At 44.3% G+C, this 25583-nt stretch overlaps 1 protein-coding gene and 1 long non-coding RNA gene across 14 annotated transcripts in view; one reads left to right on the forward strand and one right to left on the reverse strand.

Annotated features, from left to right (window-relative positions):
* Positions 1-6462, forward strand: part of ARHGAP12 (Rho GTPase activating protein 12) — a 76945-nt gene extending 70483 nt beyond the window's left edge. For all 13 annotated transcript variants that reach the window (XM_080384302.1, XM_080384303.1, XM_080384308.1 and 10 more), the window contains 5 exons: positions 1248-1346; positions 3463-3540; positions 3885-4019; positions 4302-4404; positions 4837-6462. In XM_080384302.1, coding sequence (XP_080240428.1) covers positions 1248-1346; positions 3463-3540; positions 3885-4019; positions 4302-4404; positions 4837-5011 — 590 coding nt within the window. In that variant the 3' untranslated portion in view covers positions 5012-6462. The remainder of the gene's footprint in view (positions 1-1247; positions 1347-3462; positions 3541-3884; positions 4020-4301; positions 4405-4836) is intronic.
* A 226-nt stretch (positions 6463-6688) lies between these two features.
* LOC308062617 lies at positions 6689-25081 on the reverse strand. Its single transcript, XR_013927649.1, has 2 exons — positions 7529-25081; positions 6689-7483 (listed from the first exon to the last, which is right to left on the reverse strand). It is a non-coding gene; the product is annotated as an uncharacterized lncRNA (long non-coding RNA).
* Positions 25082-25583: the final 502 nt, after the last annotated feature.

A 25583-nucleotide genomic window follows, 5' to 3' on the forward strand; every position in this document is an offset into this window, starting at 1 on the left:
GGTTTTTTGGGTCAATAGCCTTATACACGTATGGCTAATAATACCATTATATGCCAGTTTTCATACTGCATAATTGGTTTGGTGTGCTGTTTGGATTTCCCAAAGCGGTAGTCAGATGCAAGTGTTGTTAATGGATCTACATAAATTACTAAACATGAAAAATGGCCTACATGCCATGCATGATGCAAATGCAAGACAAGTTTCTCTCTTGCATAAGCTCTGAAGTAAGATCTTCTAGATACTGCAAAGGCAGCCACTTACTTATTCAACAGGTAAAAAAAAAAACCACCCAACAAACAAACCCAAAACTTTCTTCCCTTTTAGAGTATGAGCTTTGCTTCTCTATCTCAAGACCGTGTTTCAGTCTCGTGCATCTGAACAGGGGAAGCCACCCATTTTTTGGGCATCTTTGATGAAAACCATAGAAACGGGTCTGACAGATTTTGGCGATAACATAATCTGAACAAGAGTTAACATGTTGCTGAAATACACTGAGACATTGCAAGAATCTGTTCTCTGCCCAAGCTGATTTTAATTTTTGCTCCAGTTTATGATGGAAAACACTCCCCCCTGGATTGTGTAGTTTTTGGAAACAAGACTCAAGTTACCTTTGCCCATAAGTATCTGTATTTAGAATCCAGCCTTGCAGCCAAGTTTCCTATGCATAGTCATACTTGCATCCATTCAGAGCTCTGTGATAAAGTTCTGTCATTTACAAATTCATGTTAGAAGTTAAAGACTCTACACTGAACTGATGCATAATGCTGGGTTAAACAGTAGGTGCAGTGAAAGATGAAATTTTGTAGGCTTTTCCCCTAAGCAATGCCAAAAACTTTCACTTTGGTTCAAGTTAATTATCTCCGTTCAGATTTTTAACATAGATTACAATAAATGTATTTTGAATTCAGAACAGGAATGGAATACAACAGTATCTTTAAATCTGCAAGATTTCTCATTACAGTAATGTCTGTATCACTTTAACAGATGTCTCCTGGTGGATTAAAATTATTTCAGTAGCAAAAGTTATTTACTCACTCATGATTATGTGACTGCTGACACTCTTACTGGTGCTTTTTCTTGCTGGGAGCTGCTGAGAGCTCTTCTCAAAAACTCTTCTATTTTCACTCTAATACTGCGACAATTGTATCCAGTAGTCTTTGCCCTTTGTAGAGGTTTGTTTTAACCTGAACTAGTTCTGTCACTTGAGTCCTGTTCCACTGTAAATCAGTCTCTTTACTTGGTTCCAGATCAAGTGTTTGGTTCCAATCTCACCAGCTTGTGTCAAAGAGAAAACAGCACGGTGCCAAAGTTCGTGAAGCTGTGCATTGAGCATGTTGAGGAACATGGTATGGTTGAAGTTTTTTTGTTTCCAAATCTCTCTTGCTCACCACACGATCTAATTTTGAAAGTTTTAATCCTTAAAATGCTGTAGTTTTACTTGGGGAAAATAATCTGAAATTTGTATCTGGAGTTAGCAATGAGTTTTCAAGAGTGGGGGGAGGTCGGTGGGATCCAAAATGGGGAGAAGGGAGGAAATCTTATATCTGAGAATTTGATCTGCTTCAGTATATTTCAAGCTGAGGAGAAGGCAGGACAGCCATCTGGTAACAAGGCCTCTAAGAAAAGAGGGATGACAAGAAGTACTAGAAGAGCACAGCTCATCAAGTTGTTTTTCAGATGAAAAGAGGGAGATCGTCAAAATGCAACCATGCATTTTTGGAATTAAGCATGCTAACAGTAATTTATATTAAAACTTCCTTGAAACAAACTTGAGGAAAAAGTTGTGTTCCTGCTCTGTATATGTGTTGACTGCCAGAAGACAAGTCTATCGGTTTGGTGCCCTTCAGCCAGTTACACTGATTGCTCAGTGACGTTTTATGCAATTTTGGAGACTAATAGCAGCCACATACTGACTCAGGTTTTGTTTCCTTTCATTGAGAATAAGTCTTTCCTACCTAATACCTTAGAAAATTACACATTTGAAAGTTACATGTGCCCTTCTGGTTTGCCTGATGTAAAAGACTTTACACGTTTTTGTTGAAAGTATATTGGTTGTGACTCTTGACTTGGCTGTAGTCTGTGCTGTTTTCTTGCTTGTTTCTTGCTGTTGTCATTGCCCTATCTCTTGGAAAAGATGACTGAGGGGGGATTATGGAATCTCCATAATCATCGTTCAGATATATACCAGTCTGTTAATCTGAGAACATTCTCTTGAGAATCAGGGTAAGTGTTACAGGGGAATACTACATGTGAATTGTGAGGCATCTTCCATGGGAGTCTCATTTAGGATTTTGTTGCAGCCTGTAGTCCTCTTTTTCAATGCTGCTATCTTATGGCCTGGGAAGGGAAAAGTAACTGCTTCCAAAATAACTGCCTTACTCTAGTTTGACAAACTGCCACCTTGCTTGTAACAGTAGGCTTTATTCCATTTGTGATCTGCAATTTGTGAGAAAGGGGTTATTTTGCTTTGTTCTTTTTTTTTTTTTTTCTTTCTTTCCTATTTTAAAGACAGGACTACAGTGAAGATAGTGGTGAAGTTTTCCTTTTTTAAGTACCTGAGGGGAAGCTGACAGAAATGAACAGCTTTTATTTTTTCTTTTCCCCACTTCTCCAACTCTTCTTCCTACTGCCAATACACTTGAAATCAGTTCTTTCTGTAAAGGAATGACTAGTGGATTATGGGGAAAAGGGATATGTCAGATGGTGCTGGTAACTGTGCTGTGTTGAATCAGACAACTCCTTGAGGAGCTACAGGGACTTGCAGGTATTCTGGCAACACTCACCCCCTCAATGGCACTGACTCACATGCTGCATTCAAGTGGCATTTCAATTAAATTCTTTACGTCCTAATCACTTCTGAGTAACTGCAGTAGCAATCACAGAGACAGTTTTCTTCTTTTCTGGTTGTGTGTGCAATACGGTAAAGGCAAGGGCTACCCGTTTTAGTTTTGTAGGCTGTTGGGTAGTGATGAGTTTGCATGCACATCATTCCTTCTCCATGCAGACCCGGTCACTTGAGATGCTTGCTATGCATGACTTGATTTGATATTTCTTAACCATACATTAAAAAATTGAACATCCACAAAATACTTGGTTCTTGCATGCTAGACTCCCATATATTCCCTGCCTACCCACCAAGAGCATCTTAAATGAGACGCCGAGTCTCACTAGGGAAACTTGGAGCTGTTGCCTCATTATTACTATTCTGTGTAGGAAGTTGTGAGATTACTTTGAGCTTGGCACTACCAAACCTGTGTCAGCAAACTAAACCTCCTCTGATATGCCCTGCCCATAAAAAAAGCTAGTTTAACATTATCTTTTTTTTTTTTTTTAAACCAAGTGTTCTTTTTTATAGGGTGGGTTTCTTTTGTTTGTGATTTTGGGCCTATAAAGAAGCAGCCTAATGATTTCAGAACTCATACGTGTTTAAAGTATTAAAATTGATTTATCACTTTGTTTTAGGACTAGATGTTGATGGCTTATACAGAGTTAGTGGCAATCTTGCAGTGATACAGAAGCTAAGATTTGCAGTCAATCATGGTAAGCTTCCTTCAACTATATTACAATTGCATATATTTTCAGATTGTTGGAAGTTCATAGGAAGCTCAGGAAAAACTTTTCGTAATGTGTAACTGGAGTCTTTCATGAGAAATGATTGTCATCTTCAAAGTAAAATTACTTTAAAATGCAGAATCTAATGTGTAATATACATAACTTGAAAAATCTAGCATCCTGGAAATTTGGCTTTATTTGGAACATAGAGGCATTGCCAGAACATAATTCTATAGAAGGGTGGTAAAAGAATTTGGGATTGGGGGGGAGTGGGGGGGGAGATGATAATTTTAAACAAAGTAACATGTTAATCGTTCATTTTTCTCTCTCAGATGAGAAACTAGACTTGAACGACAGTAAATGGGAAGATATACATGTCATCACAGGAGCTCTAAAGATGTTTTTCAGAGAGTTGCCAGAGCCGCTGTTCACTTATAATCACTTCAATGACTTCGTCAATGCAATTAGTAAGTCCGGAAAACATGCATGTGATTTTTGTATAAGGTCTGCTCAGTAGGTACAATTCGCTTAATTATTTTGGGCAGTAAAAAGAATGTTTTGGTTGTGAATATCCGTAAGGCTTACCTAAAATTGCCCACAGTAATGCACGGTCCGGCCAGGAGGTGGCAATATTTTATCTTGTATTAGCACTGCAAAACGTTTGCTTTTATGCCTAGTCTGTTAAATTTGATGCTCAAGTTTTAAACAAAAATGGTGAATTTTTGTTTCTACGTCTCATCCTGTTGCAGAACAAGAACCAAGGCAGCGCGTCCATGCTGTTAAAGATTTAATCAAACAGTTGCCAAAACCAAATCAGGACACTATGCAGGTACTCTTTAGACACCTGAAGAGGTAAGTAGCAGGTAAAGGAAAGGCTTTGTATTGCTTATACTCTCTTAAAGCTAAATAATCCAATTAAAAGTACTAGGTGATTGTTCCCACTGTATTTTTTGCCTATATTGGACTTGATAAAAACAATGTATCAGTCTCTATTTATACAAGCTTGCAGAGCACCAAACAGACTTCAGATGGTAGTGTCATAGCTGTCATGTTTACTGCCAGGTCCTTATGTTTGAGGGATTGTGTGAGGATCAGGAATAGCTTTTCAAAACAAAACCTTCCCCTAGAGAGGGGAATCGCAGCAGCTGTATATCCTAATAACAAGACTACTTGTTAAATAAATACTGCGAATAGTCATTTGCTTTGGACTGTGCCTTTTACCCATCATCCTGTTACTCTAACACTTAAAAGTCTCTTTGTGTGGCTTTTTTTTTTCTCTTTCAGAGTTGTAGAAAATGGAGAAAAGAACCGAATGACCTATCAAAGTGTAGCAATAGTTTTTGGTCCAACTTTATTAAAACCAGAGAAAGAGACTGGTAACATAGCAGTCCACACAGTATACCAGAATCAGATTGTAGAATTAATTCTACTGGAATTGAATTCCATCTTTGGACGCTGACATTATTCTTGGAGTAGAAACTGGAAGTGCTGGGTTGGCAACAATACTCCATCAGAAGGAAAATCTCTTGCTGTACATGATGTATTATGTTTGTGGACCAAGCAGCAACTTGTTTTTTGCACTTTTGGAGGGGGGAGAAACAGGAGAAATGTTTGACCACTTTAATGCAAATTAAAGACAACACTTTGGATTTCTTTGAGAAGTTCAATGTAAAAAGTGAATTGAAAAGTTTAGTTTGCCTTTTTTAAAGTAGCATTGGAAAAATGTAATATAGGTTCATACACTGGATTTCTTGGAGAGTGAAGCTATTAATCTCAAACTGGATAATCTGGAACTTGATCTTAAAATTATTCCGCTTCATAGGGAAAAGTCCTACCAACTGGTATGGAAAAATTCAGTGAAGTTACTTCTTAAGCTTGTGTATTACAACATACTCAGATCTGTATGACACTTTTCCAAGGGGTTTCTGTGTGCAGTGACTGTCTTAAACTTCTGCTAACAGTTTGGTTTAGTTATTCAAATCTAATTCTTCACTTGAAATCTGCTATCCTTTTCCCTTTTCTTCACCCCCTTTTTTGCTTTTCTTCCATTCCTTTTTTTTCCCAGCAACCTTTCTGGAACACCTTAGTTGCTTTATAGAACAGCACACTATTTCAAACACTGAACTTGTAAGAATATCCAGCAACGGATATTTGTCTTGTAGCATAATAGAAGTCATATTTAATAAACATGTCCATTTTTTCAGGGTATTTCCTGAGCTAAGTTTTGTGTTATGCTGATTTAAAGCTAAAATCCTAAGTAAATACCAACTGTAACACTGTATGGAGTTCTTGATAAAATGCTGTGGTAGTGAAAGTTTTTTGATGTAAATACAGGCTATCCTTCTGATTCTTGTACATAATTCAGTTCCTGTATAGTTTAAGAACATTTTAGTCACACATTTCTAATCATGGGTAGATTAGCTATAGTAGCATAATGTTTCCAGTGGATGTCTGGGTTTCAGCAGGGAAACAGGTTATGGGGAGGGAGGGGGGACCTAACTGTGTGCACTTTTAGATGTTAATTACATTTGCAGGCAAATAACTGTAATGCAAATGGTACTGGATAAATACTGAGTGTGCTTGCTAAATTGTTAATGCACTACAAGAGGAGCCTTTTAGGTTATTTAATATGTACAGGATACATTAGAAAAATGTATTATGAATTCTAACATCTGCAAATAGTGAAACTCATGTTTTGATAGATAGATGTTTGATGGAATCCATGATGCTAAATTTAAGATTTTCTTTTTACATTAATGTAGAATAATTTGTAAAATTGGTTTTGAAAGATTTTGTTACAGGGAGCATGGTCTGCTGAAGATTTTTTTAAATGTATTTTTCTAGACTAACTGCTGTATCTGACATTTGTTATGTCTAACCTGAATAAAGAAAACTGTTAGTTCTTTTAGAGTTTGCCATTCCCGCTTCAGACAACATGAACCCCCTTTAAACAATAAGACTGATGTATCTTACCACTTAGCCTGGATGCTACTTGTGGCAGAGTTGTTGTGCTGGATTAAAAGACAAATACTTACCTTATAACCTGACAATTTTAGGGACTTCCCGGTCCCTTTCTATAACAACTTAAATTCTAACATAATAGGTTCAGAGAGGGTAGAAGGAATTTGTGGATAGAAATTTGTGATCTTTGACACATCCCAGCATACTTGGAACCTACTGTACAGAAACTGGGGAAATAATTGTATTTTGCCCTTGATCTGTTGTGTACCTTTCACAACACAGTTCTGGCTTACAGCAAAGGGGATGTCTGTTGGAGTACTGAGGTGTAATCAGATGAATGGTATGAGAATTTCATGAGCATAGGGCTTGCATGAAAAGTCTTCAGAGATAAAAGAGAAGATGAGTTACCTTGTGGCTTTCTCACTGTCTTCTTGTGGTAATGGTGAAGTCTTGTGGTTTTTTGCGAAGCAACCTGGGTGAGAATTGTGAAAGCTCCGTCTCTGTTGTGTTGTCAGCCTTCTGGTAGGCTGTCAAACCAGAGCAGTGCTGAGTGGCAGGTGTGCCCAAAGCTACTAGAAAATGTCAACAAAGTTGAAGTCTGTTGCTGTAGATTATTCAAATCCCAACTTCGGCAGTAAAAATAAAAAAGGATTCCTACTGCTAAATGAGAGGGCTTATCCACAGGTCACCTTTTCTGTAAGTGTTACGTTTTTCAAAGAAAGAATGCCTTTTCAAAACAATTTGATAATGAGGATGTCACACTTTTCCTTGTATTCCCCCAAAATAAAGCGTTTTGTTATTACAGTATGTAGTATGGTCTTGTGGAGTGAAGTTATATCTTTTGATGTCCTCATTTGTAGTTTGGGGAGGGGAGAGTACTGTTTTTTAATTGAAAGAGGTGTAGCTAAACACTCCAAACATTCAGGAAGAGGAGGCCGTCCAAGCTGACGGTATGCTTGTCCAACTTGACCTTGTGTCTTGTTGTTGTGACCTTGTGTGGACCAACAAGACCAACTTGAAACTGTGTATGTCAGCACATTGGGTTTCTTCAGTACTTGAAATACCTTGTCTCTTGCTCCTGCAGTTCACTTTCTTTTAAAAAATCAAAACCGGATTTTTTTGTGCAAACACAGCAGGAGAAGTATATTTGTATTGGATGATACATAATTAAACGTATATATTCCTCAATTTGGGCTTTAAATCAGATTTGGTTCTGGTTTAAAACCAATTTAAAGACAGAATATAAGCTTTTGCAGCCAGCCGTAAGCAGTCAAAGATACTGGAGGTCCAATATTCTGTATGAGTGCCAGTTGAAATTTTGTTCCAGCAGTGCTCTGCTTGGCTCTAGTTTGGCTACACAGTGTTAGTACCAAGCCACTCAGATGTGCTTCATTTATACCAGTTACAGTTTTCTTCACTTTGAAGCTGTAGAGAGAAGTAGACACAAAAGAGGCAAGGCAAATATAAACAGTCATTTCTTGTAAACTGATATTTTTTTTTTTTTAATGAGTCATGTAAATAAAGCTTCCTGCATGCAAGTGGGTAGGTCATGCTTACTGCCCAGCCCCAGACTTTCCCAAAGCCATGATACATTCCCTTTGTACCGAACCCATTGTATCCTGGCCAGTGCATCCCCTGCTCGCAGCCTCAGGGAGAAGGGACTTTGTAGGTAATGCACTATCAGTTTAGGGCTATGTGGAGCCCTGACTTTTTTTTTCCCCCCCCTTAAAGGGAACAGCTTTATTTAGCCCCGAAGTAATGATATTTTCAGAATCAATTGGTTAATTCATACGCCATAATGTAAACCAAGCACAGTGGGGCATTCTGCTGGGCAAAGGGGGAGGTACAGCATGTCTAATGAGGCCGCCTGCAACTGCTGGGGAGAGGAGAGCTCCTCTGAAGAATCTTAATTAGCCTCCACAATCGCAAAGTTTTGTGGGCAAGCAGCTGGTAGGACTGGATCAGACCTTTACAAAAGTAGCCCTATGTGATTGTGGGACTTAAATGAACATTCTCCCCCACCCCTCCCCCACCAGCATTCTTGTAAACAGAGCACTTGTAAAACAAGATCACACTGTGTAACAAACCAACATGAAAGAAATTCTGAGGCAACTTGGCCCCTTGGTCCTTTTTACTGCCTTGAGAATTAAATGACAGTTTTAATGTTAGAGTTTCCTACAGCTTCCCAAATGGATTGGAGTTTGTTGTGCTTAACTACTACTTTCTTTCAAAAGTATTTGGCAAACCCAGAACTGCAAGGTGGAGCGAGCAGGGATAGCATCAGCTTTGTTTCTTACAGAACCTCATCTTGCAGCTTGCTGCATGAAAATGTAGTTGGCTGGGGAGAGGCAGATCCTTAGTGTGGGAATAAGTGAATGCAAAACACTGAAGGCAGCCAGACAAAGCAGGTGTAACGGACAGGCAAGGTAGTGGAGAAACACAGAAATTCTATTTGTAGGAATCCAGGCCAGAGACCTGGGAGAAAGCCAGGCTGCCAAGAGTGGTTTGGTTTTATTTTCTTTTTCTGCTTCATACGATGCAGATCAAGGCCTGGGTATGTTTTGACAGGCTAAGTTGCTCTGTAAACAGGTAGAGTTCAAGTGACATTGCGAAATGGCAGTGCCCACCTTTCTCTGGACATCTCCAGAGCAGCTTCTGTGTGTCAGCTCCTCGGTGATGCACTTGTGTCCAGGTTCATTTGACACACACACACACACCCCTGAGGGCCAATGGGAGTCAAGAACTGCGTTCCTTCAATGTAATTGTGAATGCACAGCCAGCATCTGTGCGATACAAAAATCAACTTGTTCTTAGTTTGGCAGCATTATTCTGGTGCCACTAAGTGCCCCATCCAAGATCTGAACCTTGTGGCTCCAGAGACTGAAGAGCACAGGTAACCCTGTCTTACAATCTCAGCCCACCAGAAGAAAGGTGTGAAGCTGACAAGTGGGAATACGCAGAAAAAAAGAAACCCCCAAGCTAAACCATCTTCACAAACAATTTAGGTTTGCACGTATGGTACAAATCTGCTCAGGACAGTTTGTCAACTCATGGTGCGAAAGAAACAGCTGTCCTCTAGAAGAATAAATACCATAATTAAAAGCTTTAATTTTTTACGTGAGGCATTGGAAGATAAATGTTAAACATTGGTCAGCTTATCTAGTTCACCATGTGCTGCCGCCAAATGGCTGGAATCAAGCCGCTGGTAGTGTGTTACCTGGTCACCGATGGGCCGGTGGTCTCTGCCTCTTCCTTACCAAGAAGGTGACGCTGAGCTGGTGGTGGCTTGTTGGCTTTCTGCATATGAACGTCCTGCCTAGCTGCTCCTTCCAGTAAAAGGAGGTAACTAACCTAGAAACAAACTGAAAGCCACCTTTTTCCTAGAAAACCTTTCCTATCAGCCTGGGCTGGGCAGTGCTTTGTCCACAGGCATTTCTGCACCGTGCTGCCACCGAGGTGCTCTGCCCCGGGGCCGAGCAAGTGCATCTTCTGTGGGTGCTGGCAAGGCCCCAGCCAACACACACGCGTGACCCACTCGCCTTCACAGCTTGCTTCTGTGAAGAAAAACAGACACAGTTGTGCAAAAGGGAGAGCCTCTCCGCTGACACTCTTAAAGCATTAGGTACAACAAAGGATGCCACCGTATTTCCTGCTATGAAATAGCTGTTTTATAGCTGAAGTGCTGTTCTTACTGATACACTAGTACTGCTCTAAGTTTTCTCTTTGAAGTTTTAAAGGTAAGACTTCTTTTCCTATTAATCTCTTCTTTTTCCTGCATCCACCCACCTGCTGTTCTTGCTGCACTGAAAGTCAATCCAGCTTGGACGGTTTGCTTCCTTATTTGTACAACAGCCTGGAGCAGGGCGGCTGGAATGTGCCGTGCTCTGCCCAGAGTGCTGCTTTGCCTGCGGAGGCTGAGGCATCGGCCACTCGGCCATAGACACTTCATTAAAAAGCAGTCATCACTGTTAATGCTAAATGGTGATGTAAACCAAAGAAACCCCCACAGCACACTAGAAGAATAAAAAAATGGTCCTTTCCAGGTAATAGTTAAAGCAGGCTGCATGCCACTCCTGTTTCCCAGAACGGCCATTCTTCTCCTGTATTGCAGAAGTGTACATAAGCTAAGCAATTAGGTATTGTATTTGGCATGAGACTGAGGGAGAGCGATGTAATTCCATGGAACCAGTGAATCACCATCCGTATCACTTGTGTAGGCTGAGCTGTGAGCCAGCTGTCAAGTGGGTTGCACAATCTTCAAGTTTGCACTAAAACACTGTGGCTATAGGCCAGGACCATACCTGGCCCCTCCTTTTGCCTGAGCTCCCCAGCCTGCCCCATTCAAATGCATGAAAATACCCAACTTTCCGTCCACCTTTGCTATTCATGGAGCACAGCAGCTCTGTGCAGCAAGCCAAACGCTCAGGGTGTCTGTGGGTACAGCTTCTACCTCTGTGCATACACAATTTAGTTAAGAGGGGGAGAAGACAGTTTATTATAAACACTGAACAGTGGGTGACATCATTAGCTCTTAAAAATCATAACTAACTCCTCAGGTGGTTGTCCTAGTGCATTCTGGGCTTTCTTTGCATCACTGAGATAAAAAGAAAGCCTGGGCACACGAGGGCTGGATGCAGGCAACGAAACGTTGAGTGGTGCTGTTGCTGGCAAGGTAAATTCCATTTTGCCAGCACCAGTCTCGGCTGGCAGAAGCAATGCCTGTGCTATACGAGCCCGAGGTGGGGACTTTCCTTCCTTCCTGCTTGCCTTTCTAATTTGTAAGGTCGTGAGCTAAGGCTTGCGGCATGTTGGAGGCCAGATGCACAAATATAATGGTCGTCTCTGGTTTTAAAGAATCTATGAATGAAGTTGGCGTGCAGCATTCCATTTAGCCATTGGCTTCCTTGTTCCTACTTGGCCATTCATGCCCTGTATCAAATGACAGCACTTCTCCTGGCCAAGGCCTGATTCCATTTCTCTCCCAAAGTAACGCTGCTCAGTTAAGCAAACCTGTCCTGCCACCCATGGCAGGACTTGCAGCCCAGCTGTGCTGGAGCGTTCCTGGGGACTGCGATGGCTGCGGTAGTACCAGGTACTGTCACTGTCCCCACTAGTGACCACGGAGTCCTATTAAAGTGACTCTTTCTTTACCACGGCCTGAAATACAAGAGTTGGGTGCTTGCAGCCACAAAGGCTTCCCTCTTTAAAATGCTTCACACCAGATACAAAGAAATCCTCAAAGCCATGAGCAGCTGCCTGGTGGTGCAAACGCTTTGTCACTGCCACATTGCCACTGTGCAGCAGAGCCGGGCACGAATGGGCCCCGGCAGCCCCCTCTGGCACAGTCCTGCCACGGGACGTGGCACCCAGCACCGCAGCCTCTCCCTCAGCCCGGCAAAGGAAACCTCTCCGGGAAAAAACAGGCAAAATAAGGTAGCAGGGGGCCTGCCACAGCACCCAGCGCTCCTGCCCATCCCTGCCCGGGCACAGCCAGCACGCAGCGCTCCTTGGCCGTAGGCAGGGGCACCGATGGCAACTGCAGAGACAGAAGCCAGGGCTGGGAGATACAGAGCTGTGTTTCTCCCAGGCCCAGCAGCAGTTTGGGCTGCTCTTAAAGACCTCCACCGATGGAGAGGGTAGAGTCTCCCAGACAGGCTTATATAGCACGTAATTCTCATCCCACTCTGGAAGTTTTTCTTTTTGCACATCTAAGTAGCCCTTGCTGCAGTTTAATCTTTTTCCTGACTCCGTCCTGATCCATTGCTTTTATCCCATTCTGCAATGTTTTCCCGTGTCTCTATGCACGCAATAGCAGTCCAGGAAACTATAAAAGGTTACTGCGTCTCACTTCTCCCTTCCCTAGACTAAGCAAATTCAGTCCTCTTAATCTTTCCTTGGATGTCGCACAGCTGGCTGGCTTAAGCATGGGACAGGGAAGTGTGACTTCACATCCCCCTCAAGGAGATGCCTTCAGCACTCACCTATTAAATAAAAATAACTTGCGGAATATTCCTCACTTCCCCGTCATCCTTTGACACCCACCCTCCAGGTCAGCCCCAACCTTTGCTTTGTAGGCTTGTCCAGCCCCACTGGTGTGTGCTGGAAGCTCCCACTGTCAGCTGACACAAGCGCTGGTATGGGTGTCCCTGAATCCATCCACATCTGGATCCTCAATTTCCAGCCACTCCCGGGACTAGACAGTTTACAACCCCTGAGGCTATGCAGCAATCAAGGTGTATTTTGCTTCCTGAAGCAATTAGCCCGCACTTCGGCACCTTAGGTATAGCAGAGTGGCTTAAGGACAAGTGCTGCAGGCTGGAAGTCACTGCCTGCCCTGGTAGGTTTTTGAGGGAGCAAGTTGTGCAAATCAGTCTGCTTGACATCTGTAAGGACATGTCCTTGGGAGAAGCAAAAGCTCAGATTAAGGAATGACATATCAAAGTGCTTCAAAATTTACACAGAAGTGTTGGCAAGGCAAAATGGCATTAAGTAGCAGGGAGGAAAGTGAAAACCATCATGAGCAGCTGAGGCGTTTACTCCTATTCCTTTCCAGAACGACAGGTTTGGGCAATATTAACATCCAGGTAACTGCCACTCTTGCTGTCCATGTGAACAACAGCTTTGCTGAAGCATCAGGGACCAGAGCGTTGGTAGAAAGTGCAGCTCCGAGGGCCGGGCTGTGGGCAAGGGTGATGTAGCCTGAAGCAGCGCTAGCAAGCTGCCCCTCTGGCTGTCACCAGGGCTCTGCAAAGGGACCGCGCCGACCCCCAGATACAGGCTTTGGAGAAGGAAGAGCTGCTTTCAGAAGCGGGCACCAAAAGCAGCAGCGCCAGCCCAACCTGCTGCTGTCTCCCTAGAGCGCATTGCAAAGCCTGGCGAACATCCTGGCTAGGGCCGGTGCCACAAACTGGGGCAGGCCCTGGGGTTCCTCTCCCCTGCTTTCTGCCAGAACACATCCCACTGCGGCTCCCGCAGTGACCCCTGGGCAGCTGTGCGTCGGCCTGCCCCAACCTGCAGCTTCTGTGAGACAGCCAGGCTGCCCCACCAGCTGCACACCAGGGAGACAAGGAAAAGCTGAAATTACGTTTCTGCTCACGGCATGAAAGCCAACACTTGAAGGACAGTGCTGTTAGTTACGCTGTGGCAGCTGGAAGAGGTTTTTGGAGACAGAAACACCAAACACATTTAGCTTGATTATCATTTTCAAGACAAAGCTTGTTGTGACAATGAATTATTTAACTTGGAGAGGTTCTCAGCGTCTTATAATTAAGTACAAAAAAATGAAGGCTCTGAGCATTAAGAACCAAGATTAAAGAAAAAATAAGGTAGTAGCAGATTTGGCTTAGTCTAGCAGATTTGTCTGACAAATTAAAGCATGTACCTCCGTATTACTGTTTCACCTGAGCTGGTGAACAGTGCTGCACCTGCATCACTGGGAAGAACATGGCAAAGCCTAAATTTTCTTTTGTTCCAGGCACCCATGAAAAGGCTGTGAAACACTACTGAAAGGCTGTGATTTAAACCCTGAAAAGAAAATATTGTAAAGCCATGTAGTGGTAGTTTGGGGGCTAGTATTGATTCCCCCGCAGTGTACCGCTGTGTGGAAGATATGCCCAAGTCCCCTTCCTGGCAGATAGCTCCAGGTCTGCAAAGCTGAGCCACTGATTCCCTTTTTATTCACATGAAGTGTTCCTCAATCAAGCCACAAAACTCTGGGTGAAGTTGGAAGAGCTGGAAATTATAACCCAGGGCAGAGCAGATGGTGGAGTCACAGTGATTGAGTTACTGCTCCTTTGATACTACCATCTGGGCTTCCTCCCACCTGCTCTGCAAGCAAACCCTGGCAAAGCTTTTGCCCTCCCCCAAAGCCCTATTCCCCACCAAACAGGCCGGCAGCACCTCACACTTCTGCACAGAGTCACTTTTTATAGTTCAAGTGCTGGAAAGACAGGGAAGACATAATTAGGAGGACTCTAGTCCTCTTTTGGCAACCTGAACCCCGCTCCTGTTCAACCTGGCAGAACGGTGCTGTCTCCTTCTCCTGGGACAAAGAATGCAGGTCTGTCAGACTCTTTCCTAGGGAGGTGAAATATCTAACAAATTCTGGCCCCTGTTACCCATTAAGCACAAATCGCTTCAGAATTGCCTTGACTTGATCATACTGGTTGTCCTTGGTCCTGGTCATTGTCCTCGTTACCTCTCCTCCGCACAGCACACTCATGAATGCTACCAAGCTGCAAAAATCCACCCTTCTTACCCTGCTCCTTGAGTGGTACCCTGGATGCAGCTCCCCGTGGGCATGAGGGTCCCAGCTTCTCGCCAAGCCAGCCACAACGACCTACGGCAAGGCTCCTGGCGCGGCCGCAGCTCACCATAGCGTGGCCCTGCTGCTCTGGGCACAAGCAGGGGGCAACAGCCAGGGCCAGTGGTGGGCTGGATCCTTTGACTGAAGACTGCCTTGGGGAAGACAGGGGATGCTCACCAGCCCAGGAACAGGTGGGTTTTCCAGGGAAATTTTGGCCAAGACTGCTCCTTGCCTGAGACCTCACATTCCTTTTCTATTTGTTCGACTGTCTTGCAGGGCTTGGCTACCAGCAAAATTAAGGTTATAGCCTGGTCTGTAAAAAATACCTATCCAATTATCTGTTGAGCCATGTTTATCCTTTATTTTCCTGGCTGCAAGTAGTCCTGGAAGGAACAGGATCGCTCACCTCAGTGGAGCCAGCCGGTCTGGGCATATGGTCTTTTTATTCTTGCTTGCTTTCTCCCAAAAAATGCTGTGCGAGGGCTCTGATCTCCCTTTTAAAGGGATCTCATAGTCTTCCCTCTGAGAGTGCTGCGAGGTCTCTGCCACGCAGCAATCTGTTCACAGCATAATTATTCTCTGTTAAGGCCTCAGAGACCACGAGGCTCCTGACATTTTTCATTGCCTGGAGAGGGGTAATTTTTCATTGCTTTCCCGAGGACTCTTGCACTTCACAACAGTAATGGAGCATCCAGCTACATCGAGCTGCAGCCTACAGTTTATTTTTATCTCTTGATGGACATACGCTGAAGGACTTCCAACTAAGACCGGGAAAACAGGGAGGTGTAAGCAAAGATATTAAGGAAATTCTTGCAGAGACTCACAGCAAACCACACAGTCTTTCATGGTGGGTGTAACACGATTTTGAAATTGTACCGTAACAAGATACGCTTTGCCAAATACTACGCTATAAGTAAAAAGTAGCAGGAGAGAAGGGATCTCAAATTACATTAAAATAAATAAACTCTGAAATACCATCAGCAGTATCCTACACGTCTCTAACTATCTTTCTCTGGCTACAGATCCAGAGGCCAGATCCCTGCTGCAGCTGGTATGTGATTGTGTCAGCCGAGCTGCTGGTGAAGGAAAGACATCACTTCATCTCTGGGACACACACTAACGAAAACAGGGCCTAGAAACGGTACTTTGGCAGGATCTGCACATCTCCAGCTACTTACTGCATTTTTGCACATAGTCTGTTTAAAAGAAAGTAATCGTAACAGAAACCATTCCTGCAAGCCGCTGGTAAACCAAACAGAGCAGAAAAGGGCTGAAATTTTAGTTTGGATTTGAAGCACTGCTGCATGCAAGAAGTGCTTTCAAATACTTCTGAAACCTAACATCTAATTTCACTTACCAAAACAGATGAGCAACAACCTATAAGCCTGAAAAATAAAACCGTCTGAGTTTTGCCAAACCTTTCCAGTGATTTGCCAAAAGACAAGTATTTTAGTTTCAAGCTCTTAAAGGGAATTAGCTGAGAATGGAACTTTAAGGCAAAAAAATAATTTCTCTTTCCATTTATCTTTCTGGTAGTGTTCCCAGGGGGTGCTGAAGAAAGGCAAGTGGGCTGGGCTGCCTTCTCCCCCTTACAAAGAGTACAGGGGGGCTGTGGGATGCAAATAGGGCTAGGGGAGACTGCCCTGGGCAGAGCAAATCCCTGCTCCCCAGTCGACTAGACGCCTCTCTGTCCTGCAATTACTTCTCCCTTGTATTAGACAAGCTGTGCTTAGGTCCCGGAGTAAAATTCAGTCGATTTTCTTTGGCATGGTCTAGGGCAAAAATGGGTATGGCGTTGCTTTGCTCTTGACAGGGGGCTTTTTTTTTTTCTTTTTAAACCCAACCCTAAAATTCAAATTAGCCTCCAGCTCAAAGCCTTTACCACCAGGGCATGAATGCTAAATAGCCTGCTCCCAGTCCAATCTGTTCACTGCCTGGCTAATGATTATTCTCCATAGAAACCTTACCGGAGTCAGTTATTATTCTCTCCTCATGCACTTGTATCTCTCTTGTATTTATATAAGATTAAGTAGCCCTGTTAAGTTTTTACCTCTCTGATTGGAGCTTATTTTAACCTCAATTAAGCCATCAGCCCGGCTTTCTGAAGGCAGAGCAATAGCATAGCCATTATCATTCTCTCCACCTTTTGTATGAAAATGATGCTGAGGATTGGTTGCTTTGGGGATTGCTCTGTGGCAGGTAACCAACGCCGAGAGTCAGGGAGGATAAATGGTGCCAGACTCCCAGAGGTGCCGTGGCACTGTGTAATTATTGTTCCAGACAGCTGAAAGCAGCAGGGTTTCTGGTTCCCCTGCTTAGTTTCAGTCTGCCATGATTGCTGGCACAGAAAGACGCTGATTATAAGTAAACATTAATTATGCCCTGCTTCCCCACTGCTAGCATTGCTGGGCTTGCAAGCAACAGAAGCACAGTGCTGCGCTTGGCTCCCACTGCTGAAAAATCATCTATACTGATTTCAACGTCCAGATTTTCGTCTTGCGTGGTCAGAGGAATATTGCTCCTAAACTTCACCCTCATGCATAGCTAGAGTTATGCACTTTTTGTACCATGGCTTATGTGCTGTACTTCAATGCTGTTGCTAAAATAACGACTTAAATACTCATTCTTTGAAGAAGGTGAGCTCAGGTGATGCAGCAAGCAATTCTGTTATCTGCTCTGGAGCAGAGGAATCATTTTAGTGTCTTTAAAGGAAAAAAACCTCAAGGCAAATAAAACTTATCAATCATCCTATATGTCAAGGTAATTTTTTTCAGATGATGTGCTTTTTTTAAATGGCAACCTATTCCTTCCTCTTTTTAATGTGGCTTTGGGATTTTTTTTTTCTTTGCTAAAAGAGGCTTAAAAATGCAAAGCCCACAGTGTCACAGATGGTAAAACACTGCTCCTCAAGTCGCGCGGACAGTTACAAAGCGATTTCCGTGGCACTCGAAATGCAGTCTCTGATGCTGATGGAATTTCACTGCGCCGCAATTGCACCGCACTGCAGTGAAATAGGTTCAATTTGATTATCTGGCTATTCCATTTCGCCTATATTTACAACCTGCCTGACCTCTGGGGGAAGGGGAGGACAGGCAGCCAATCATGCCGGAGACATTTCAAAAGGTCAAAGCAATACAGCGTTTACCAGTATAATTCACAGGCTCTCTACAATTCAGAGACCACACTCTCCTGACAAAAATTGGCAGAACACAGTTAACGTGAAATATTTGTCCATTCCCAGAGCAAACACGGAAAATAGAGAATGTTTTAAAAATTTGCCCCTTTCTCCTTTCGGCACATGATGACGTGCAAGTACATAAAAGCAGCGCACGGACAATACTGCATATTTTAAAAGTTGCCCTTGGCTGGTGCTGAGAGGTTGGTGTTGGGCTGGTTACCTGGGAGCTGCCACCCCTCGTGCGCAGCCTCAGCTCTGACGCTAACACACTTACAGCCCCACAGGGATGCTCTTCAGTGTGCTGCTGCTGCTGCCACCCCGGCTCCCAGATGGTGTTACCTTCTGCACCTCGTCTCTGCCGTTCCTGGTCAGCAGCGAGGCCGTGCTGTCACTCCTATGTCACGCCACTGTCTCGGGGGGCTCGGGGGCAGAAGGCACTTTGCAAATTTTAACTAAGTTTCACATGCAGTCCTCCCATCCTAAAGTACGGATTCATTAAGGTCATAAACAACCACCACCCATTCCAACTGGTTAGCTAATAAAGTAGCATGATAACTCCAAAAGCATTATTTTAAGAATCCTGTATACTTGAAAGTCCCTAAAAGTCAGGAAGGAAAAATAGCAGCTTCAGGCTCATACAAGTCAATGCAGCTACCCAGTTCTGATTTTTCAATCCCTCCTAAGCCTGAGTCCCGGGTCTGGGTGGCCACACAATCTGGATCCACATTTTGCACCTCCTATCTGTTTGTGTTTAAACACTGTTCAGTCTTAAATCTCGGCAGAAGTTAGGCTTGTTAGAGCTTCTGGGGCCAGAGGTGCTGTGAGTTGTAACAGTTTCATTTTGAAAACTGGAATGTTTTTTGTTTGTTTTAAAATGAACACTTTGTATGGCATCTTCCGAGAACCCCTGTCTGTCATCCCACATGTTATTGGATTAATACAGGAGAGAGCGGAGTCTGCAAGGCAGCCGTAAGAACTACTTCTTAGCATCTTTTATCTTTGTAGGGAAGATGCGTTTGAAAGGCAGACTAACAGAGCAGACCTACTTGAAATAAAGTACTGCATCAGCTCCTCGAGTCAGCACAGATCAGAAATACGAAGTGGTTCTTAGAGGAGGCATTTCCTTTAAATGCTGCATTAAGTTTGTAAAGGATCACTTGAGGTTCCTGATCCTCTTTGTCCCTAACAGAGGTCTCTGGTGACACCCTGCTACTGTGCAGAGCCAAGCAGATGAGGTTTCTGTCTGGGACAGGGATGAGCACTGGCTTTGACTAGTGCTGCTTGGACTGTCTCAGCAGAAAATACTTCGGCCGTGAAGCTCCCTCCACTCCAGTCAGCAACACAACGCACTGCCTGCCACCTTCTGCTCGGTCTTAACAGGGGTATTTGATGAGACTTCAAAATAATAGCAGCTTGCTTGGAGGCGAAGAGGAGGAAATAAGACCCGTGTGCTGTTGGACGTGATAAGCCAAAAGAGCAAGGAAGAAAAAAGGAGTGTACCACAAACACAGACCATGCTCGTGAAGCACGTTCAAGTCTCACACACAGAGCATCTTCCCTGCATCCCAGCTGAAAGCAGCTTCTGCTCACACACGAGGCTTAAAATGAGCTCTGCGCCAGAGGAGGTAAATACTGCTTTAATGTCGCAGCACCTGGCGTGAGCTGGGTGTGCTACAGGACCAGGGAGTGGGACACGGTTAGGTGAGGTGTTTGGGGGTGTTTCATCCAAGCTCAACCACTGGCAAAGGTTTGAGGGTTTTTTCATACATAGAAAAGGCTATGATTTGCCTTCACCTTTAATAATTCTCGTTTTTCTCAAACTCCTTCCATTTCTTTTTCCTCACTCTCCATTTTGTGTTTCCCATCAGCAAGAGGATTCAGCAAGAATCGCTCACCTCCCCACACCTCTTTCCCAATACATCTCAGTATTTATAATAATAAACAGTTCAGGCTGTCCAAAATTCTTTAATACAAGACCATTTTCCAGTGGCCTATAAAACCATAAAAATCAGAAAAGTTTGGCAAGGTTTGCTATGTGGGATTTCTGGTTTGGTTCATAATCTTTGAGAGGAGGCATCACAAAACTTGCCTCAAGAAGCCTCAGAAGGAGCTCAGGGGAAGACCCTGAGGTCACAGATCCTTTGTTAGGGAGCACTGGCAGAAATGTAGAAACCTGCTGAGAGATCACCCTCATGTTCCTCTGTCACCTCCACGCAGGCTAACAAATTTGGACAATTTTTGAGCTTCTGAAAACTCTCAGACTGCACACAGAGAATAAACACTGGCTGGAGTTTGCCAGCTAAAATATCTTTGCATTGAACATGTTCCAGCTGAGGGGTAGTGAGATCCTAACTGAGCTCTCCACAACCTCCTCTCATGGGGCACAAGCACTGGGGGACAAAGGACAAAATGAAAGTTATTTTAGTAACCTTAGTTTTAGAGTCCCCTTTATTTCAGTGCTTGGATCAACAGCCCTACCCAAAGCTGTGCAGACAGACAAGATAAACATTCCAGCTGCGACTGAGCCACTGGAGAAGTCAATATTCACTGTATTTAAAGTATGCAAAAATTAAGGCTTCTGCGAGCAACATGTTCATGTCACCAAAACTGTCAGAGGTGTGTCTTTATAGTTCATCGAAATAATTGTTTAATTATTTATAACTCCGCACCACAGTGAGATTTACACACTTGTTCAAGTAACAGAGTAGCTTAAAAGAGTAAGACGGTGTCTTTATAGAAAAAGCTTGTGTAATTGGCATAAATTCATCTTGACTGGACTCTATCATAGATTGTAATATTAAATTACTGGGATACAGAGTAAAAAGGAGATGAGCCCAGCAGGCTAAAGCTGGGGGTAGGGAATGGCAAGAAGGGTGAGAGACAGCATCTGCAGAAGCGGGTTTCTCCCTGTGAGCAGTCTGGAAACCAAGCTCAGCAAAAACCTTTGTAAAACTGAAGCAAAGGATAAAAATAACAAGGCAAAAGAAAAAGAAAAGAAAACAAAAATAACCACACCATGAAACAAATGTATCTCCAAGACAAGATGAGGGAGTAACTCAGGAAATGTTTCTGCAAATAAGACAGCTCTGTAAAAAAACCCAACCCAATCCCTCCACCCAGAAACTCATGGGTTGATGATGGGAGGATTGCATTTACCCTGACGTCAGCCACAGCTCACGGATGTGCAGGAAGAGTGCTGTGTTGCTTACAGAGACCACAGCTGCTGCAGAAATTGGCTTGCAAAAAAGGGTCAAAATCCACAAAACTCTGCCAAAGCTGTCATCTGAAATGTCAAGCACATGCAACAACATCCAACAGTGAGCAGAAGGAAAATCTCTAAGAAGAAAGAGGACAAACCTCTAACCCAGTGCAGATTCCTCTAGGCCGTTTACAGCCCTCCAAACAACTACAGCTACACAGCCTTGACATTCCCGATCTTTTACAACAAACTGGGCATTGAAACAAGATTGTCCAAGTTTGCTTTCTTCACGTTACAAAAATTAGAAAGGAACAAAAAATTACAGGCTGCACCGAAACACACAGACGCAGAGGGACATTCCTGAGTGTCTGCCCTGTGTCTAACCCCAGGCCGGCACATTTAATTTGAGCTGCTCTGGAAATGCCAGCCACATCAGTGGCCATGGCAAAGCTTTCCTGCCACAGCTGTAACTCCAGCAGCGGGTCGGTGAAGAGCCACAGAAGTGTTACAGGAACCCTGTGGTCCAAAAAGGCAGTCAGTGCCACCATCCCTCAGAGGCACTGGCATCTGTGGCTTTAGGGTCTCTGGAGCTTTGTGCTACTGGAAACAAGAGTCAGAATCACAGAATCACCAAAGGGTTGACTCTGGAGGTCATCTGGTCCACCCCCCATGCTCAAGCAGGGACACCTAGAGCAGGCTGCCCAGGACCGTGTTGAGATGGTATTTGAGTATCTTCAAGGATGGAGACTCCACCACCTCCTGAGCAACCTGTGCCAGTACTCTGTAACCCTCAGAGTGAAAAAGTGTTTTGTGATGTTCAGAGTGAACTTCTTGTGTTTCAGTCTGTGCCCATTGCCTCTGGTCCTGTTGCGAGGCACCACCGAAAAAAGTCTGGCTCCATCCTCTTTGCACCTTCCCTTCAGATATTTGTATGCACTGATAAGATCCACACCCCCCACACTCCCCAATCCTTCTCTTCATCAAGCTGAACAGTGCCAGCTCTCTCAGCCTTTCCTCATGGGAGGGATGCTCCTGTCCCTTAATCATCTGTGTGGCCCTTCATTGGACTCTCTCCAGCATGTCCATATCTGTCTGGTACTGAGGAGCCCAGAACTGGACAACGGCACTCCAGGTGTGGCCTCACTGGTGCTGAGCAGAGGGGAAGGATCACCTCCCTTGACCTGCTGAATGCAGCCCAGCACACCACTGGCCTTCTTTGCCACAAGGGCATGTTGGTGGCTCACATGCGACTTGGTGACTGCCAGGACCCCCAGGTCCTTTTCTGTCAGGCTGCTTTCCAGCTGGGTAGCTCCCAGCATATACTGGTGCCTGGAGTTGTTCCTCCTCAGGTGCAGGATTTTGCACTTCTCCTTGTGGAACTTCACGACACCCCAAACTGAATGTGTAGCCTTGCATCATCTGACCTGAAGACCCAAATCTGGCATTCCCTCTTTTTACCTGCTACTCCTCAGAAATGCAATCTAGGAGGCTCGCTCTGTGCTCAGTTCAGACCCTACAGAAAACACATCAGTGTTGAAAAGTCCCCTTTCCCACCAAATAAACACTTCATGGCGTACCGGTACTGCTGGTACCTCCCTGTCTCTTCCACCAGCTTTGCCATCAGAGCACTCACGCAGCATGGATGACCCCAGTGTTCAGCTCCTTGCCTGGCTCAGAGGCACCAGAGGCCCCTGCACTCTGCACGCTCTCCGCCCACTGACCATGGGATGGCCACAGCCGCAGGGACAGTGGTCATCCTTTATGACAACCCACACAGCCTAGCACCTCCGCTTGCTCCTCGTCCCTCCTCTAGATAACCATGGTGCTCTTCCTCTAGGATTGGGACACCTTGACAGGACAGCACAGCTGCACTGCTGGCCTGGGATGGACCAGAACTCAGGGGAGCAGTAGTGGCCGCTCAGGATGGGGGATATTATCATTCAAACTCCACTTCAACTGGTTCTGCTCCTACAAGCTTCACAGCGCTGAGCTGTTCTGTCTTCGTTTGGCCAGGTCTGGAAAGAAAAGCCTTTTCTCTCCCAGCCCATCCTCTGTGACTACCTCGGGAAAAAGTCTGGGCAATGAATCCCCCAAATGGCAGGACCCATGGCCCTGGGCAATACACCCTCTAAGTGCCAAGCCACACAACCCCCCTTGGATTATCCTTTCCTATGGGTACCACATGCCCCTCATAGGGAAAGCAGAGCTGAACGAGGGCTTTACATTACAAATGGCTGAAGACCAGGTGCTACAAGGAGTGGCATTGCAGCACCCAAAATGTTTTGAGCACTTAGGCTTTAGGTTCTTGCAAAGAAGGAGCAGCAGAGGGGAATAAACCCCAACCTGCTAGGGCTTCCTCAGTGGCTGGCAGGCAGTGAGCCTCCAGCCTCCTCCCTTCTCATCACAACTTCATTGACTACTGGAATCGTGGCTGTACCCACTGCCAAAACAAAATGAACATTTGTGCCCAAATTGTTAACAGATGTTGGGAACATCTCAGAAAATACATGAAGCCTAAATTGGTCTTTCACTGAGAGATTAATATTGTAATGTCATCCCTGCACAGTGCCGCTCACAGCAATCTGCCAAGCCAAAGAAAGTAATTAACAAAGTTAAGACTGTGCTGTAAGTCCAAATAAGGGAAGAGGAAAATGGAAGTTTATCTTAAGCTATCCTTAGCTCACCTTACTGTGTCTAGACGTGGCAGGTTGTCAGAGAACTGTCTAAGCGCTTTGGGAGAGGGTATGCAGCAGACCAAGTTCTTCAGCTCCCAGCTGAGCAAGGCGTGACAGCCGCTTGCAGACTGGAGCTCAATGGCAACTCTAGGAAAGCATAGCTGCATTTTAAGCCTGCATGTTTCAGTCTCCTGATGTATCGAGACACAGGGTGAATTTGAAAACAAACTTAACATTACAAGTCTTATGCAGAAAAGTGTGAGACTTTTGCGACTCTCTCTGCCTCTTCTGAGCATTTTGGAAGGGTTTGAAGAATGGCTTACTAGAGAGATCTCCACAGAGCATCCTACCACCTGTTATCTGATTTATAAAAGGAAGACGGTTAAGTGTCAGCATAAGGGCAATACAAAAGCCATGAAATTTTGCATTGACTATGATCTAACACCACGAATCCCTTACACATACACAAAACCCACCCTCGGGAATGAAGATCACATTTGGCAAGAGGTAGTAGAGCTGTGGATTCAGCAATTTCAAAAGCAAATGATCACACCCAAATAAAAGCACTACTAACACTAAACTATTCAAAGAGTTTAGTCTTCTCCTATGTGCTGGTGTTTTTTGAAACTGCGTTGGTGCAAAAGAATTCCCTTGAGACATGGGGTTTTAAAAAAAGGCTTTGACATGTTTTGCCTTAGAAATTGGTACCTAAGATACAGCAACAGAAGATCACAGTGGGCGAAAGTTGGTTACAAAGAAGGAAAAAGGCAAAAGTCAAATGGAGCTGGGGAGGATCAATAAGCATGAGCAGAGTGTGAAGTAGACTATAGCAATTACACCGTCATTTTGCTCTTGTGCCTGTACTGTATTTTGAAAACACAGTGTTTTTCCGTTCCCTGTGGCATAACCCACAAAGTCGCAGGCTTGCTGTGCCAAAAGCCTTCAAGTTAACATGCTGTATACTTATATCATTAAAGAAATAAGAGGCCACTTAATTCATCGTATTTTAGCCTATATATTCCAAGATCTAAACAGGTTGTGAGTGACAAGGCTTAGTAAAGTTATATCATAATTACCTACTATGAAATTCCTCTAAAACTTCTGACGGACTGACTGCTGCTACAGATGCACACTGGCATAGCCAGGCCACTCAGTACAGTAAAATCACCCTCCCGCAGCTCTCCATATTTGCACACATCCTTATACACACACACACACACACACAGACCCCCCACACACACCCACCACCCCCATCCCTATCTGAGATCAAAGATGCCACAGTGTCCTGTCTTACAGCACAGCAGGAGCTGAAACTGGAAGTGACATGTTTAAAGAGTGGTCATTTAGCACCAGCGCAGACAGGCTTCATGAGTTTCTACTTGCCTTGATACTAAACAGGTGTTAAACAGTAGGCAATTTTATAAAGATTCTTCTAAGTGGAAACTGTCTTGAAAGCAACAAAAACCTCACAGAGTAGGTTTTGTGAAATGTCAGAGGGAAACATCTGTTATTCGAAAACCTAATAGGAGGAAAGCACTCCAGTTAGAAATTTCTCTTTTGCACATTTTTCCATGCTGGGAAGTGCTCCTCTGGGACTCTCACTCTCGCCTGCGGGCAGCTTTGCTGCTTGAGGGCTTGCTTGCAGGAGTGGTAGGATCTGGGGCTGCTAGAGGTTCAGTCAGGACCTGAGCCACCAGAGAGCAGCTGGGGTGA

Source organism: Falco punctatus, assembly GCF_963210335.1.
Source record: "Falco punctatus genome assembly, chromosome: 4".
Lineage (NCBI taxonomy): Eukaryota > Metazoa > Chordata > Aves > Falconiformes > Falconidae > Falco > Falco punctatus.